The sequence below is a fragment of the Perissodus microlepis genome, chromosome 22 (genome assembly GCF_051167445.1).
Source record: "Perissodus microlepis isolate ML-2025 ecotype Zambia chromosome 22, ASM5116744v1, whole genome shotgun sequence".
NCBI lineage: Eukaryota > Metazoa > Chordata > Actinopteri > Cichliformes > Cichlidae > Perissodus > Perissodus microlepis.
Genome location: NC_140481.1, coordinates 20,658,467 through 20,674,970, shown reverse-complemented (window position 1 = coordinate 20,674,970; position 16,504 = coordinate 20,658,467). Strand labels below are relative to the sequence as shown.

The 16,504-nt window shown below is 41.4% G+C and overlaps 2 protein-coding genes across 2 annotated transcripts; both read left to right on the top strand.

Annotated features, from left to right (window-relative positions):
• The first annotated feature begins 795 nt into the window (after positions 1-795).
• On the top strand, positions 796-9,296 carry krit1 (KRIT1 ankyrin repeat containing). The gene is made up of 17 exons (XM_084919921.1): positions 796-986; positions 3,298-3,467; positions 3,665-3,821; positions 3,919-4,011; positions 4,116-4,245; positions 4,334-4,577; positions 4,661-4,776; positions 4,931-5,074; positions 5,197-5,353; positions 5,641-5,748; positions 7,184-7,340; positions 7,489-7,640; positions 7,735-7,901; positions 8,014-8,101; positions 8,199-8,405; positions 8,792-8,908; positions 8,994-9,296. Exons 2-17 carry the CDS (start codon positions 3,366-3,368, stop codon positions 9,081-9,083), a joined length of 2,229 nt encoding a protein of 742 aa, XP_084776047.1. The 5' UTR covers positions 796-986; positions 3,298-3,365; the 3' UTR covers positions 9,084-9,296.
• A 983-nt stretch (positions 9,297-10,279) lies between these two features.
• cyp51a1 (cytochrome P450 family 51 subfamily A member 1) lies at positions 10,280-15,686 on the top strand. The gene is made up of 10 exons (XM_084920236.1): positions 10,280-10,603; positions 10,703-10,801; positions 12,142-12,318; positions 12,434-12,560; positions 12,669-12,843; positions 13,069-13,188; positions 13,727-13,922; positions 14,242-14,337; positions 14,436-14,604; positions 14,728-15,686. The coding sequence occupies exons 1-10, from the start codon at positions 10,442-10,444 to the stop codon at positions 14,904-14,906; spliced, it is 1,500 nt and encodes a 499-aa protein (XP_084776362.1). The 5' UTR covers positions 10,280-10,441; the 3' UTR covers positions 14,907-15,686.
• The last annotated feature ends 818 nt before the right edge of the window (positions 15,687-16,504 follow it).

The window sequence follows — 16,504 nt, the reverse complement described above, 5'->3', positions numbered from 1 at the left end:
AGTTCTTCAAATATATATATAAAAAATGTTCCCTTTTTATCAGTCAGGGTTGAAGACTAGTGTGAGAAAGTGTGGGAACTAATGTGAGGAATATCAATGATCAGGATATATTTAACACACATTTATCTGTTAAATTTGCTAATTCATTATGGTTAATAAAAGACATCGCTAGCTTAAGTTATACAACTGATCCAATTAAAGCAATAAATAGCTTTGAATATACATACGTTTATTTTCTTTATACACCCTTCTAGCGGAGAAACACCTAAAATATCTATCTATCTATCTATCTATATTAGCTGTTGGCTATAATATTCAATTCAAAATTTATTTTTTATTATCCTAAAAATTGCATATAGCCTTCATAGCAAGCAAAACACGTACTACTACTTGTAAAACTTCTGAATGATTATTATGTTATTATGTCAAAATTTCGGCTATCTCAACATTTCAAAGCCTGTAAGTCAAAATTTGAGCTAATGACCTGAAATTTTGACTTATGGATGACAATTCAAAAAAAATATTTAAACAAGCTTCCATAGCTTTTTTCGGGGGAGGCGGTCTTTTAAGAGGACAATAAATCACATTGAAATTCTGAAAAACTCACAAAATTAGAGATAGATTTGATTTTGATTTTTTTTTTTTAAATATATCCATAAATAAGTCTTTAAATACGGAGCACAGCAGACGCTACCTGACGCTCATGCTTTGTTATTGAGTGTACATGGTCCCCCTCACCAGCAGAGTCCTCTGTCTTCCTGCCGCAGCTGCTGCACTCAAACGTAACGTGATTCCTCTGTTTGTCTCTGCAGCCCTGCCCCGTCTTAAAAAGGCCTGCAACTACCTCAACCCAAAAATAACTGCTCCTGGAAGCGGTGCTGGGGCAACCTCCCGGCTTCAGACCGCTATTTTAACCCAATTAAGACGAGCAGAGAGCCGAGGAAAGCTCCGTTTGGTGGTTTTGAAAGAAAGTCACGTCGCTTTCGGTAAGTTTCAGCTGCTCGGCGAGCGGAAAAAAAAACATTGATGAAGATGAGTGTAGCATCCCGGCTACTGCTGCTGACTCCGCTCTAAAAGTTCTGTCGTTTAACGTGGACAAGGAAATGTATGAAAACTGGTTGAATACGACAGTGTATACCGTGTGTGTGTGTAAAATACAACATGTAAAGGTGTTCGTGTAATAACAGTTTAAAGACAGCCGAGCCTGGTTTCCGGGGCGTGACCTGTCTTTGAACTCAACAAGTTTGTGTCTGAGATGACTTACTAGTTTTACTGTGTGTTAAATTATATTTTACTTATTTATATGCAGCTCAAAAGTGACTAAAAATAAGATACAATAAATAAAACGGTGTAAATACACTACAAAATTAAAAATAGTAGGTATACAATATGAAATAATAAAAGAATATATATGTAGAGGTATATTTTAAAGCAGTTTGAGAATATTTGAGCTTGTTACATGGTGTGTTATCCTGCACCGTAGTCGTAAAGAGATGGACATGGTCAACAAAAATACTCAGGTGGGCTGTGCAGTGTAAATGATGCTCTGATGGTACTAAAGAGGCCAAAGTATGCCAGTAAAATATCTCCCACACTGTTACACCACCAGCGGCAGGCTGAACTGTGGATTATTCTGACGCTACCATTTGATCGTAGCAGCAGAAATGCTTTTCCATTCTTCTGTTGTCCAATTTTGGTGAGCCCCTGTGAATTGAAGTCTAAATGTTCTGTTCTTAGCTGACAGCTGTGGTACTTGGTGTGGTCTTCTGCGTCAGGGTGCTCTTCTGCATACCTTTTACCTATTTGAGTTGTTGTTGCCTTGCTATGGCATCAGCAGGGCATTGTCACCTTAGAGAACTGCCCATCACTGGATATTTTCTCATTTTCTGATTTGTGTGTAAATTTGGCAGCAGGTCTAATCTTACACTTTGTGTGTTTACGAGGTGTTCATTAAATTGTGTGATTGGTTTGGGGGAGGGGGGTACTACCTCAGTGTGGTAAACGTGGTCTTTGTGAATATTTTATGTTGTACAAGACAAAAGGCATCAAGGAGGACGGGGTTAAAAGGTTCTCTATGGTGCACCGCTGTTCTTCACAACTCCACAGCTGTTGAGTCAAACTTGAGAGTGACGTTTGCAGCAGTTCTTACCACACTTACTTTGGGTGCAGCATAAGTGCTACACCCGCAAGTGCTAGAAGACAGCCAGAGACAACGATGGAAACAGAAAATGTGTTCATATGCGTCAGCCTTACACAGATACTCAGTGAACAAGTTAACAAATCAGCAGTTCTGGACATTGATCCCAGGTTGGATTATGACATCAATAAGGTTACTAGAAGTGCTTTCTATCCCTTAAAAATATATCTGAGGTTAGAAAATCCTTATCTCAAACTGACTGAGAAATTAGTTCATGCATTCACATCAAGCAGGTTAGATTATTGTAACGCTCTATTCACTGGATTACCCAACTCATCAGTAGGATGACTTAAGATCACAACATAGCACACAGTCCTTACAGGCACATGAAAGTTTGAGCATATTGCCTCAGTATTGAAGGAACTTAATTTGTCCCCATTAAAATGATAAAATTGCCTTTGAAAGCTTTATTAACTAATAAAAGTATTTTAATGGTTTGCCCTCACCACACCCGGTATATCTCTGACTTGCCCACTGTTTACTGGATGACTGAGAACCTTCACAGACACACTGTTTACAGCCCTATCTGACCTCTCAGGTCACCAGGTGCAGATCCTGGTCCAGATCCAGGTCCAGATTCCCAGAATTAGATCCAAGTGTGTTGAAGGTGCTTGCAGTTATTGTGGTCCAGTTCTTTGGAACAAGCTCACCTGAGATCAGTTACAACTGTGCATAAATTTAAAAACAGACTTGACCCTTTTTAATCACTAAATAGGTGGTGATGGGGGTGGGTTGCTATATTTTGCTGTTTTCACTGCCACAGGTTTTATGTTTTTGATCTTCTGTGTTAAGCACATTTAGTTTGCATGTAACTGCAAACTCCCACATGGGTGTGTTCACTTTCTCTGTCCACGTGGTGACAGCATTAAACAACGTTGGACATTATAAAGATTATAAAATTGTGTGAATGGGTGATTGGTTTTGGCAGTGAGAGCTGTGGGGCTCCAGGTCGGTCACTTGCTTTGGTGTTGGAATCCAAAGTTTCTAAAGTGTAGGCGCTCTGTGATCAGTTAAACCTGTGTATAGACTGAGTGTCACTGCTCGGAATTACTTTTCTTAGCAACCTTCACCTTTTTTGATATTTTTCCCCCATGTTTTAGGCATGTCTCTCCACGGCATTTGGCCCCCATGTAGCATATTTTCTCAGGTCTGAGGAAAAGACGCCACGATGGGCAACGAGGACACCCTCGAGGATGTGTTTGTTGCTGTGCTTCGTCCGAAGAATCAAGTCAGCCTGAGCTCGAAAGAATACAGAGCCAAAGCCTATGAGGTAGGCAGACAATCAATTAACACACTGTCCTCGACGTCTTACAGTGAGGTGGAAAAAACACTGTCCTGTAATGTATTGTTGGTTTGGGCATATCACTGCTGTATGCATGAATAATAAACACCCTTCAGTGAATTCAGACCCACTGGAGTTCCTAACTGAGCCTCTGTTTGCATGTTTTTCCTCTGGCGTCTGGGTAGATCCTTTTAAAAGAAGTGCCTTTAGAGGGGAAGGAGAAGAAAAGAAAGAAAGTCCTTCTGGCAACAAAGCTCAAAGCAGGAGGAGACAAATCCAAATCCATATTGGATTATGTTGATGAAACGATCAAACCGCTCTCCAGTAACCAAAGCTGCGCTGGTGAGGCTGACACATTTGTGCACAAGCTGATTTATTAAACTGTTTTTTGGGGGGAGAGTTAGGAACCACTGATCTAACCAGTGTTTTTGGTGTGCAGGAAAGCGTGTGGTGCACATGAAGAAATTTATTCTTGAAGGTGACAATGAAGGGAAAGAAGCCTCACTTTTTGTTGTACCAGTCAGTGTTAAAGGTAACTAAACTATATCTCATCCTGAACTGATCTAGCTGATTTTATTTAACATTTAACAAAGTTTAAGCTGTGCATGCAGTATATTAATGAGTCCTTCTATACAGACAACAGCAAGCCTGTCCACAGCCCCGGGAGCCCCAGCTTTTACTGCTTCCATGACATAATGCGGGTGTGCAGTGAGACCAGCACTCACTTCTGCTCCGTCACCTCCAAGATGCTCCTGGCTTTAGACAAGTAAAGAGAAGTCTGTAAATGTGCTCTTTAGCTCTGAGATTTTGTCAGAGGTAAACGCCCCTTCCCTTTGCTTCTTTCCCCTCCGCAGATGGTTAGCAGAGCAGCACACTGTGCCTCATGCCATCCCTGCTTTATTCAGACCAGCACCCGTGGAGCGGGTGAAGACCAACGTAAGCAATCCGGCTTACAGCAGCGAGGGCAAACTGAGTGATGAGGGTCTGCACATGGGCTACACTGCTCTGGAGATCAAGAGCAAGATGATGTCCCTGGAGAAGGCTGACATGTGCATCCTGAATCCACTCTACGGCTCAGATCTGCAGTACACCAACAGGGTAAGGCTTTATATATGCAAAGAAACATAATTCTTCTGGTGGATTTGGAAACTTAAATCGCCCTCCTTTTGTTTTGTCTGCAGGTGGACAAAGTTATCATCAACCCATACTTTGGGCTCGGGGCACCAGACTATTCCAAGATCCAGATCCCCAAGAGGGAGAAATGGCAGCATGGACCCAACTGTGTGACAGAAGACAAGTGAGGGCTTGTTTTGGTTAACTGCTATCGACTTTGTGTCTAACTTTGTCTCTTTTTGGGGCGTACTGGACAGTCTCGATTAACAACGTGGATGCCTTGAACTGAAGTCATGTTTAGTCACTGTTCTCTTCAGCATAAATTCCTGTCTCCACAGGGATCACCAGTGGGTGGATGACTTTCCTCTCCACCGCAGCGCCCTGGAAGGAGACACTGAGCTGATCTCTAAGCTTCTGGACAGCGGTTTCTCAGTCAAGCAGCTGGACAACGATCACTGGGCTCCCATACACTATGCTTGCTGGTGAGTCTCCTGCTCATCTGACAGCTCAAGAAAGGCTTAAAAGTATCCAAAAATTTCTTATTTTCCTGGTCTTTTTTTCCATTACTTATGTTTAAGTTTGATATTCATGTGGTTCTATCCAGGCACGGTAAAGTTGAGGCAACCAAGCTGCTGCTGGAGAAGGGTAACTGTAATCCCAACCTGCTGAACGGCCAGCTCAGCTCCCCCCTGCACTTTGCAGCCCGAGGAGGCCACGCAGAGATCGTCCAACTGCTGCTGCAGCACCCTGAGATCGACCGGGTACAAATTTAACACTTAACTTCCTTTTTTTTTTTTTTTTTTTCTTTTCAAGAGCAGCATTGTGACACATTAGCACATTTTTTATTTTTATATTTTTTTTAAAAAATTATTACTTCAAAGAAATGCTGTTGCAGCTAAATGTAACTTCTTTTTTTTCTTTTTTTTATTGGTTTGTAATAATAATAATTGCCGATTTGTCTTTTATCAGTATCCACATACCATCCAAATTGCAAATAAAGTGGTAAACATTAATCACTATGTCATGATACTGACTCCTCCACCAATAGCACATAGAAGACCAGCAGAAGAGATCGCCGCTCCAAGTGTGCGAGGAGAACAAACAGAACGAGTGGGAGGAGACTGTGAAACTTCTGCAGCAAGCCAACAGCAAACCAGTGAGTCACACAGTTACACTATTTGTTATTCCTTTGTGTGGAACAACAGCCTTTTCAGGATGTTATCGAGATAAAGTTTGCAATTATTTCTAAATACACTTCAGCATACTTAAGCCCATAAGTATAGACTTCCCAATGCATATATTTTTGCTGATTGATTTGCAGGCATTATTGTTGTTGTTGTATTTTAATATAACATAATAGTTGTTAAACAAATATGGCATCCTAAAGGCATCACAGTACATAAAATGGTAATAACAAAAACAATAAAACATAATTGAGGAGTTTGAGGAGAATATAAATACTGCTTTGGATCCAAATGAGGTGGCAGTAGCTCAGGAGCACGTCGTGCACCAATTGGAAGGTTGCTGGGTTGATCCCTGGTTGCTCCAGTCTGCGTGCCAAAGGATCCTTGGGCAAGATAATAACCAAGTTGATCTCTGATGCCACATTCAAAGTCACCTTTATCACAATTCTTCCCTGTTTTTTTTAACTACAGCAGGTCATCTTGACCATGTCTACTTGTCTTAATGCAACGACTTGTTCCCATGTAATGGGTTGTGTTGATAAGCAATTGGAAAGTTGTACCTAATAAAGTGACTTGTGAATGTAATTCCCTGGCAGTTAAGTTTTTTTTTTTTTTTTTTTTTTTTTTGATCGCCTGTTGGTGATATTCCTTCAAGAACAGTCAAAGGTGTCAGACTTTCCCAGGACTAAGCCATGTTTCACTCTTATTTTGCATGTAATTATTGTCTTTTCCTTAAATAGAAACCAGCACTCCATAAAGAATTATGTTTCTGATAATGAGCAAAGGAGTGGCCCCGAGGGGTTGAGTCATGAAAGCTCTGGGATTATAGCAGCAAAGCTTGTGGATTTTTGTAGCTGTGTTTTTCATGCTTTTTCATAATGAGCTAGTCATTGTTTAGTTTGTTTGCTCGTGCCATGTTTAATTAACCTTATATGTTGTTGATACTGAGTCTGGCATAGATGCATTCACTCATTTTGATATTTTTTTCCTTGTTTGAAGAAAAGGGGTATCCAGTAAAACACATGCACATGTGCAGTTATAACAACACAGAACAGACATGACGGCTTCCTTCTGATATAACACTTTTTAAAAAGTGTTATAGTATGCTTTAAGTAAAGCGAAGCGTATTGAAATGTTTCCTGAATGTTCAACAATGTTGACAAGTTTTTTTTTTTGTTTACATATATATGTATACAAATGTTTTAAAGAGGGGTTTATACTTTTATTTTTAAAAAGAAAGAGGAAGATTGTTAACTTGTTATTTTCTGTTATATCGCGAGAGTACTGTTGCCCGCGGTGAGTTTTTGTTGGTGTGTACGGAGTGTAAGATGGCATAAAGAATAAAGCGTCGTGTCTTTTGACTTTAAACTTAAGAAATCCACCATTTGTGCTGTTTGTGATCCACAGTACGAGAAGGTGCGCATCTACCGCATGGACGGCTCGTATCGCTCCGTAGAGCTCAAGCATGGCAACAACACAACTGTGCAGCAGATCATGGAGGGGATGCGTCTGTCTCAGGAGACCCAGCAATACTTCACCATCTGGATCTGCTCAGAGAACCTCCGTGAGTCCACTTGTTTCTTTTTTTCAAATGTATTTATTTATTTATTTAATTTAGTAACATCAATGCAATAAAGACCAAAAGCTGTAGTTAGTGGTATCACTGCAAGGTCCCAGAAAGATTTGTGTGTGTGTGTGGTTTTGTGTGTTAGACCTGCAGCTGAAGCCGTACCACAAACCCCTGCAGCACCTCCGGATCTGGACTGAGATTGTGACAGATCTCACAGTGCTGGATCCTCAAAGGGAAACGCCACAGCTCTTCCTCCGCAGGGACGTCCGACTGCCCCTTGAAATTGAGAAAAAGGTAGGTCACTTTCACCACCTAAGCATCAGTGACAGCTTAACTCGAAATGTTTTGAGAGCTCTTCATCAGCTTCCTGCTGGTGGCTTTGTTTCAGGTGGAGGATCCCCTGGCCATCCTTATCCTGTTTGACGAGGCCCGGCACTGCCTTCTCAAGGGCTTCTTCCCTGCTCCAGACAACAAGCTGATCACACTGGCCAGCCTCCTCCTGCAAATCATCTATGGCAACTATGAGAGTAAGAAGCACAAGCAAGGGTTCCTCAAGTAAGAGACGAATCATATTTGTGTTTAAATCACTTTTAATATCTGCTCTAACAAAACTGATCTATTTGCATTCTGGTAAAATCTAAGTAAAATCTGTGCTTTATTTAAACAGTGAGGAAAATCTCAAATCAATTGTGCCGATATCCAAGGTGAAAAGCAAAGCATACCACTGGACCAACAGGATTCTTCATGAGTATAAAGTACACTTGTGTTTTTATTTTAATTGCCTTTTATCTTATAAATACATTTCAGTGTTCCCTGAGATGACATCAGGTCCTGTCCCTCTCTCACCAACAGGCTCTGAGCACCAGCGAGGGGGTCAGTAAAGAGATGCACCACCTGCAGCGGCTCTTCTTGCAGAACTGCTGGGACATCCCGACCTACGGAGCAGCTTTCTTCACAGGCCAGGTCTACACAAAGGCCAGCGCAAGCAACCACAAAGTCATCCGTGTCTACGTGGGGGTGAACACAAAGGGACTGCATCTCATGAACATGGAAACTAAGGTAACCTGCCGTCTTGCTGGGTTTTTAATTTTTGTTTTTTATGTTTTAAGCTCTAGTTTGTGAATGTAAAGCTACAAAGCTACTTATTCTTCAGTTTGGTGGAGCAAATGGATGGATGACTATGAGCATGGGCCCTCCCACACCAATTTGCCTGTTTTTAAAGCATATGCACTATGTGCTCGATTGAAGCACAATAGCACAAGGCAGTTTGCATCTACAGAATGTATTTGAACTTGCATTCTTAGATTAGTTAGATTTTTACTTAAATATTCCCTCTGGGCTTACCGTGGGATAGATTAAACGATAATGCTATATTTGTGTTATAGTTTTTAAGTTTTAGTTGAAGATGCTTGATGTGACATTTTATTACACATCTTCTCTTGCAGGTCCTTCTCATCAGTTTAGAGTATAGCACGTTTATATGGCAGCTTGGACATGCAGACCAGTATTTCCAGATACACAGTGGTGACAACAAAATGAACTTCATCGTGCACACAAAACAGGTAATAAAGCTTTTCTTGAAATCCAAATAATATTTATTGAAATATATATGGTTGTTAACCTTTAAGGTCTATTCTTTCCCTTCAGGCTGGCCTTATTGTGAAGCTCTTAATGAAACTGAGTGGGCAGATAACTCCAAATGAGAAAGGCATCACAGACAAATACGCCTATGGCTGAAAACTGTTGAAGAAACCACCTGCCAAAAAAATTCCCAGTTCGGGTTGTTTGTTCCGACCATCATCTGACTGCAGTAACTCTGGAAAGCCTCTCCACAAGAGCCTCATTTTGTACAACTGGCTTAGTGATATACTTCACATTCTCTATTTTAATGTTTCCTGGATTTTGATGGCATGTAAATATGTTTATTATTTAATAAAGTGATTGATTGTATGATCAGATGTGTTTTTCATATTTTGGCAGAAATGACAATGTTATTTTTAGAGGAATTCATTCGATGGAGGCTGAAAATCAATATTTGCTTTATTATAAATGGGGAGCACTCTCTGTTCTCTCTTCACTGGGTGAAAATGCCCTGTTGATGCCAGAAGTTGGAGAATAGTGGCTGGGCTGTTTTAGGTGAAAGGAAGGCAACAGTTACTCAAATAACAGCTCGCTGCAACCAAGATATGCAGAAGAGCGTCTCAGAATGCACACTACATCAAACATTAAAGCAGAAGACCATACTGGGTGGTCTTTTCTTGCCAGTTATGAACAGGAAACCTACAGTTTGTGCATCATCACCAAACATTTCCTGGTCTCACCTGGTGGTGTAAAGCTATGGAGGATATTTTCTTGGCACGCATATATATTTGCATATATTTTAAAATAATGTATATTAAAGAACTGAACTTATGAGGTTTTCAAGGCTACTGATGAAAATAAACCTCATTTAAAACATATTTGTAGCCCAGCTCCTGTACTAGTTGCACTCCATCACAGGATTTTGAAGTGGATTTTTGAAATTAGTTATTTATTTAAGGTTTCGCAAATGATTTTATGCTTTTACTGAAAGGAAAATGTTGCTATTGTGCACGCTCATGTATTGCTAATTTCATGATAGCAGTCACACTCATTAATGATCCGACACACCCCCAACAAACTGCAAACCAGCTCATTTATTGCTGTAAACGTTTATATAATAACGAAATATATTATATTTAATATTATATTATCTTTGCAGGTCTTTAACGTCGCGTATTGTTGAATTCTGGAGGTACAGGAAAAAGTTTAAATTAAAAAAAAAAAAAGGTCTTAAAATCGATGGTCGCCCTGCTGGTGTGACATCATGTAGCAAGACATCGGTTCAGGTAGCCTCAACCATTCACAGCGAGAGCTGCTTGACTGACACGTGGTCAGCAACCAATCAAAATCCAGCATTGGTCAGGCGGGGGCAGGACGAGTGTTGACAGGTCGAGACTTTGGGGAAATATCACCAACTGTTCTCGACCGAGAGCCTTTCAGCTGGTGGACGGTGACCGGGGCCGTTTCGCGGTTAAGTTTTTAAGGGTTTTCAGGTCCAGCTGAGGGGAGGAAAAATGTCTATGCACATTTATCAGATGAGCGCTAAACTGCTCGGGGACACTATGGGGAAAATGAACGAGAACCTGACCTCCGTGGTGTTAGCAGCGTCCGTCTTCACCCTCACTCTGGGATACATCTCCAAACTGCTGCTCAAACAGTCCACAGACGAGGACGTGGTGAGTGTGCTCAGACGAAAAACAGTTACCGTTATCTAAGCTTCAGTTTCAAGTCACTGTTATTTTTTTATTGTTATTTATTTATGTCTCTCTGCGCAGAAACATCCACCCTACATACCCTCCAGCATCCCCTTTCTGGGACATGCCATCGCTTTTGGAAAGAGCCCCATTGAGTTTCTGGAAAATGCCTATAACAAAGTAAGTGTTTTGAAAAATGAACCTGCGACTGTTTTCAATCAGAAGAAATGAAACAGTTTAATAATCAGTCCTAAAATATGAAGATTAGCCCCCCCCCTCCAATTACTTTAAGTTATTAACTCTAAACATTGACAGCGGTTCAAAGATTGAACAAAGCAGATGATCATGAAGATAAACTGCTTTAAAAATGAGGAAATGCTTTTAAACCATCGTGAGTCCATTTCAGCTCCTGTGGTGCAAATGAAAGCGACAACAGGCCAAGGCAACTCTGGCTCTCTCCTTGTACCTCCTGACTGATTTTGCTCTAGTTTTGGTATTTGTAAACAGTATAAATCATTTATGAAAAATGAGAGAGAGAAAAAGAAAAAGCACGATACAAAATAAAGCTAAATACAGTACAATATCCCTGCACCTAATCTGATTTAGGTTCCATATCAAAAGGGAGTGGGAGGATGAGTACACTTATTCAATCCCACCCCTTCTCTGTAACTTATCAGTTGTTATTTATCCAGCTTCTTTACTGATATAAACCTCAGTGACAGCAGTAACAACAGTAAACATTACACAGACATAAACTTGCCTTGTAAAATACAAAATATTATCATATTATCTTGTTTTTACATATACATCAAAGCAAAGTACCTCTAATTAAATAGAAAACAAGTAAAATCCCATAAAGCAAAGATGCCCCATAAGAAAAAAATCTAAATGGAATACAATTTCAGTGTAAACATTCAAATACCGTGTAGCTTATTACTATGTAATATGACACAAGAAGGAACTCAATAGGTAAAAATGAAAAACAATGAAACACTAAAAAGTTGAATGTAGTAAAATAAACTTTCCATCGTGTTGATGCTCATGTAAAGATCTTGTCTTGTGACTTCTTAAAAACATGATCCATCATCTAGAGCAGCGGTCCCCAACCTGTTTTGCGCCATGGACCGGTTTGTGCCCGACAATATTTTCACGGACCGGCCTTTAAGGCGTCGCGGATAAATACAACAAAATAAAACTAGTATCGGTACCGAAAAAAAGAAGATTTATTCATAACACACGTGAAAAGACCCAGGAAAACCGAGTTAACGAAAAAAACGATAACAAAATAACGCTAAAAACCCTGAAAACCATACATTTCACACCCGAGTCTCAACTCTCGTGGCCCGGTACCAAATGACTCACGGACCGGTAGCGGTCCGTGGCCCGGGGGTTGGGGACCGCTGATCTAGAATTTAATATGTATATATATTATTTAGTTTTTTTTAAACTCAGTTGTCAGAGATTTATTTTACTTTGACTCCTGCGTCTGAACTCCTGCGTGTCTGCTGTTCCCCCCACAGTACGGCCCTGTATTCAGCTTCACTATGGTGGGCAAAACATTCACCTACCTGCTGGGCAGCGACGCAGCCGCGCTGATGTTCAACAGCAAGAACGAAGACCTGAACGCAGAGGACGTCTACTCGAGACTGACCACTCCGGTGTTCGGCAAAGGAGTCGCCTACGACGTGCCGAACCACGTGAGTATCCCAGAACCTGAGAAGTTCACGCCTCAGAAGGAAGGTGGAAATGTATTAAAGAGTTTCTGTATGCTAAGATCAGCTGAGATGCGTGTTTCCTTTTAATCTGCTGCAGATTTTTCTGGAGCAGAAGAAGATGTTTAAGACGGGGCTGAACATTGCTCGTTTTAGGGAACACATCGAGATCATTGAGAGAGAGACGATCGAGTATTTTCAGAAATGGGGAGACAGCGGGGAGAGAAGTAAGACACCGATATTTGCAACGCTGAGTCCAAAACAGTTAACCATAAAACTTGATACAGATCAGATCAAAAACCAAACGTTTGTCAATGAACTTTGACCTGTTTCAGACCTGTTCGAGGCTCTGTCCGAGCTGATTATCCTCACAGCCAGCAGCTGCCTGCACGGGAAAGAGATCCGCAGCATGCTAGATGAACGCGTGGCCCAGCTTTACGCCGACTTGGACGGAGGATTTACCCACGCTGCATGGCTCCTGCCGGGCTGGCTGCCCCTGCCCAGCTTCAGGTAGGTCTCCCACACACCTTCACGCAGTACAGTGCTGCGTCTGCACACAGGGTGAAGACGACACTGGATTTAATTTGACTAGACAGATTTAAAAAAACAAAACTGGAAAAAAAAAGATAGCATTACACAGGCAAAAGAAATACCAGAGGGATTCAATATGAATACAAACAGCACAATACTGTTTGGAAATATTTACCTCTGTTTTTTTGTTTGTTTGTTGTTTAGGAAGAGGGACAGAGCTCACAGAGAGATCAAGAACATCTTCTACAAAGTGATTCAGAAACGGAGGCACTCTGAAGAGAAAGCAGATGACATCCTGCAGACCTTCATGGACTCCACATACAAGTAAGGTGACATCAGCGGCTCAGAACAAGCGCTAAAACAACAAAACAGCCCAGGGTCAAAGAGTAGGACAAAACCAGACCACAGGTGTGGACATTTGCTGTATAAGTAAACAAAGAGCTGGAGGAGAAAGCACAGTTGACACTATAGACGTACATACTGTGTGTTTATAAGCGAGGAATCAACCTGTGTGTCAGATATTACTGCTAATGAGCCTCTTCCTTGATACAAACAAACAGAGAGCAGCAGGTTTGTCTGCAGGTCTGTGAGCATAAGAGAAAAATCCATAAATTTCTGTCAAATGAGGTAACGCACTTATTGCCCAACTCTTACTGAACTGATGTACCTGCGATTACATAATGACAGTGCAAGTCAACATGCAAAGAAACAGTTTTATGTTTAGTGTCATGGTCCAGCCCTGAAAGACTCAAAGGAGACTTGGTTTAACCCAGAATATTCAGATCTTATTATCAAAAAGAACTAAAAATCACAATTAACTCTATGAAGGATTGAGAACTAAAAAAACGTTCTCATTCCTCAGAGATGGACGGCCACTGACCGATGACGAAATTGCAGGGATGCTGATCGGCCTCCTCCTGGCGGGTCAGCACACATCCTCCACCACCAGCGCCTGGCTGGGCTTCTTCCTGGCCAAAGACAAGGCCCTGCAGGAGCGCTGCTACGCAGAGCAGAAGGCTGTGTGCGGGGAAAACCTGCCTCCACTCAACTTCGATCAGGTAAAAGTCTCCCGTGGACTGTGATAAAAATGCAGAGGCTCATTACTGCTAATAATAGTCAAGAATAAAAAAAAATATGTGCAGGGTTTAAATGTGAAATGTAAGTATTCTCCCTCAGATGTTAACTCTGATTTGCGAGAGATACTCCCCCCGCTGGCTGTAGAAAATTATTGCGGTAACAGGAGTAAAGATGTTTTTAGGGCCATTCAGGTGGAGGTCTACATAATTTTTTTTTAAAAAGCTGAAAGAGGTTATTTTATTCCTCAAAACCAGACTGATGCTCCAGATATTTTCTAAACTTTCATGTCGCCATCTTTAGCTGAAGGATCTCAGCTTGCTGGAGCGCTGTTTAAAGGAAACCCTGCGGCTCCGCCCACCCATCATGACGATGATGAGGATGGCTCGCTCTCCTCAGGTATGGGTCATTCCTCAGCACTGGATTTTATGATGTCATGTATACGTGCAGACAACCTCAGCTGACTGCTGTACCTGCTCTCTCTTCTGCTTTCTCAGACTGCAGCAGGATACACCATCCCTGTGGGCCACCAGGTGTGCGTCTCCCCGACTGTTAACCACCGGCTCCACGACACCTGGGTGGACAGGATGGAGTTCAAACCCGATCGCTACCTCAACGATAATCCTGCCGCAGGGGAGAAGTTCGCCTATGTGCCCTTTGGAGCCGGTATGAAGAAGCGCTTTTTTGTTTGCTGTAAAATAAAGTAAACATAAAACACCTCAAAGCCAAACCAGACATCAGTCAAACTGAGTTCAATGAAATCAAATCCATCCTGTTTTCCGCCTGCAGGCCGTCATCGCTGCATTGGGGAAAACTTTGCCTACGTCCAGATCAAAACCATCTGGTCCACTTTGCTCCGCATGTACGACTTTGACCTGGTGGACGGATATTTCCCCACAATCAACTACACCACGATGATCCACACGCCTCACAACCCCGTCATCAGATACAAGAGGAGGAAGCAGTGAGAGACGGAGACATCCGAGCATCGGAAGTAAAGCTTGAACCTTGTGGGGACTTGAATCGAGGAAAATTGACATCAGTGCACTTTGCTCTTAATGCCCAAGCTGTGCTTTTATTCTTCCTGTATTTCGTCTAGAGTCCGGCTCTCTTCATGAATGAATGTTTGTAGATAAGTGTGACTTTCTGCAGAGAAAAACAGGGGCTGTGAGACTCCAGCGTGAAAGCTGATGCTCTTATTCACAATGTGAATTCTTTAAAAACAATACAAATGGAGAAATAACTAGCGCCTTGTGACGTCTTTAGACTGAATGAAGCCTTTGAGTCAACCCGGGAAGACATATTTACTTTTCTGTTTTCCAGAGTTAATCATCGATTTTGCAGCAAACTTTAAAATCCTGTAGCTAAAAGTTCTGAACACTGGAAACTTGGAACCACGAGGTTCATTTACAGCTCTCTGATGTTTGGAGCTATAAGGTAAGTCACATGATCTTCATCTGCAGAGGAGTTTTGACCAGTTGTGTATATACAGTATATATTTTTTCCTTGTCCTGAGCATTACTCAGTATGAGGGTTTAAACTTGAGAAGAGAGAAAACAACCCTGTGCTATCTGAATAATCTGCTGAGGAAGACCATGTGATTTAATTAAAAGCTCTGGGGTGGGTTACTAAATCTGTGAGGAATCTTTTATTCCTGAGATGTATGTTAAAGTTTTCCTGCTGTGAAGACAAAAGAAAAAAAAAAACAAGTGAAACTGGTTGAAAAATCAATAAAAATATGAAAATGAGCCTCTGAACCCTGCTGTGTTACAGAGTGTACGTCAGGATGGGAGATCTCCCACCTACAAGCAAACCTCACTGATGATGAGATCTATACTGAGCCTCGTGTCAGCTAATGCCAGAGGATGAACATTTTATCTTCTAACACAGTTGTTTTTTGTCATTTTGGTTAAATAGACTTGGCCGTGTACATTTACTCATGCACTGTCCAGTACTTTGGGTTCCTTCCCTATATTTAGGGAATGGGGAATAACTGTGGTGACCCCTAAATTGAGATGACATCACGGATCTGCTCTGAGCCACTTATTGCTTGCAGTGGTGATGGACAGGCTGACAGATGAGGTCAGGCAGGAGTCTCTGTGGACTGTGATGTTTGCAGATGACACTGATCTGTAGCGAGAGTAGGGAGGAGGTGGAAGAGAGGCCGGAGGAGTGGAAGCATAAGGTTTTCATTGTGAGTGATTGTTAGATGGTTTGGAGGAGGTTGGGATAAAGGATACTAAAATATGAATAATAACTAAATATGAATCTCCGAGGCAGGAGGAAAAAAGGAAGACCATTAAATGGGTTAATGGGAAGGCTAACATGCATAAGGGCTGTGTGAGAGGAGACTACTGGGGGGGATAGGACGAGATGGAGGCAGACGAGCTACTGAATTGCATTTTCTAGGATTAATCAGTGTTTGCAAAATCAGTTTTTCTAAGTGAGAGATCACAAAAAAATTATTATCACTGTGTAAGTGGGGCTTACACAACTTTTGAGTACACTTTTCCAGTAATACTTTATACTTCACCTTAACTGACTGTCAGTAACCTTGTACTAGGTT

Coding starts and splice junctions, on each gene's coding strand:
- krit1 (XM_084919921.1), top strand. CDS start 3,366: ATGGGCAACGAGGACACCCTCGAGGATGTGTTTGTTGCTGTGCTTCGT. Junction 4,246..4,333: donor ATGCTCCTGGCTTTAGACAA/GTAAAGAGAAGT, acceptor TCCCCTCCGCAG/ATGGTTAGCAGAGCAGCACA. Junction 7,902..8,013: donor CACAAGCAAGGGTTCCTCAA/GTAAGAGACGAA, acceptor TTATTTAAACAG/TGAGGAAAATCTCAAATCAA.
- cyp51a1 (XM_084920236.1), top strand. CDS start 10,442: ATGTCTATGCACATTTATCAGATGAGCGCTAAACTGCTCGGGGACACT. Junction 10,604..10,702: donor AGTCCACAGACGAGGACGTG/GTGAGTGTGCTC, acceptor CTCTCTGCGCAG/AAACATCCACCCTACATACC. Junction 12,844..13,068: donor CTGCCCCTGCCCAGCTTCAG/GTAGGTCTCCCA, acceptor TTTGTTGTTTAG/GAAGAGGGACAGAGCTCACA.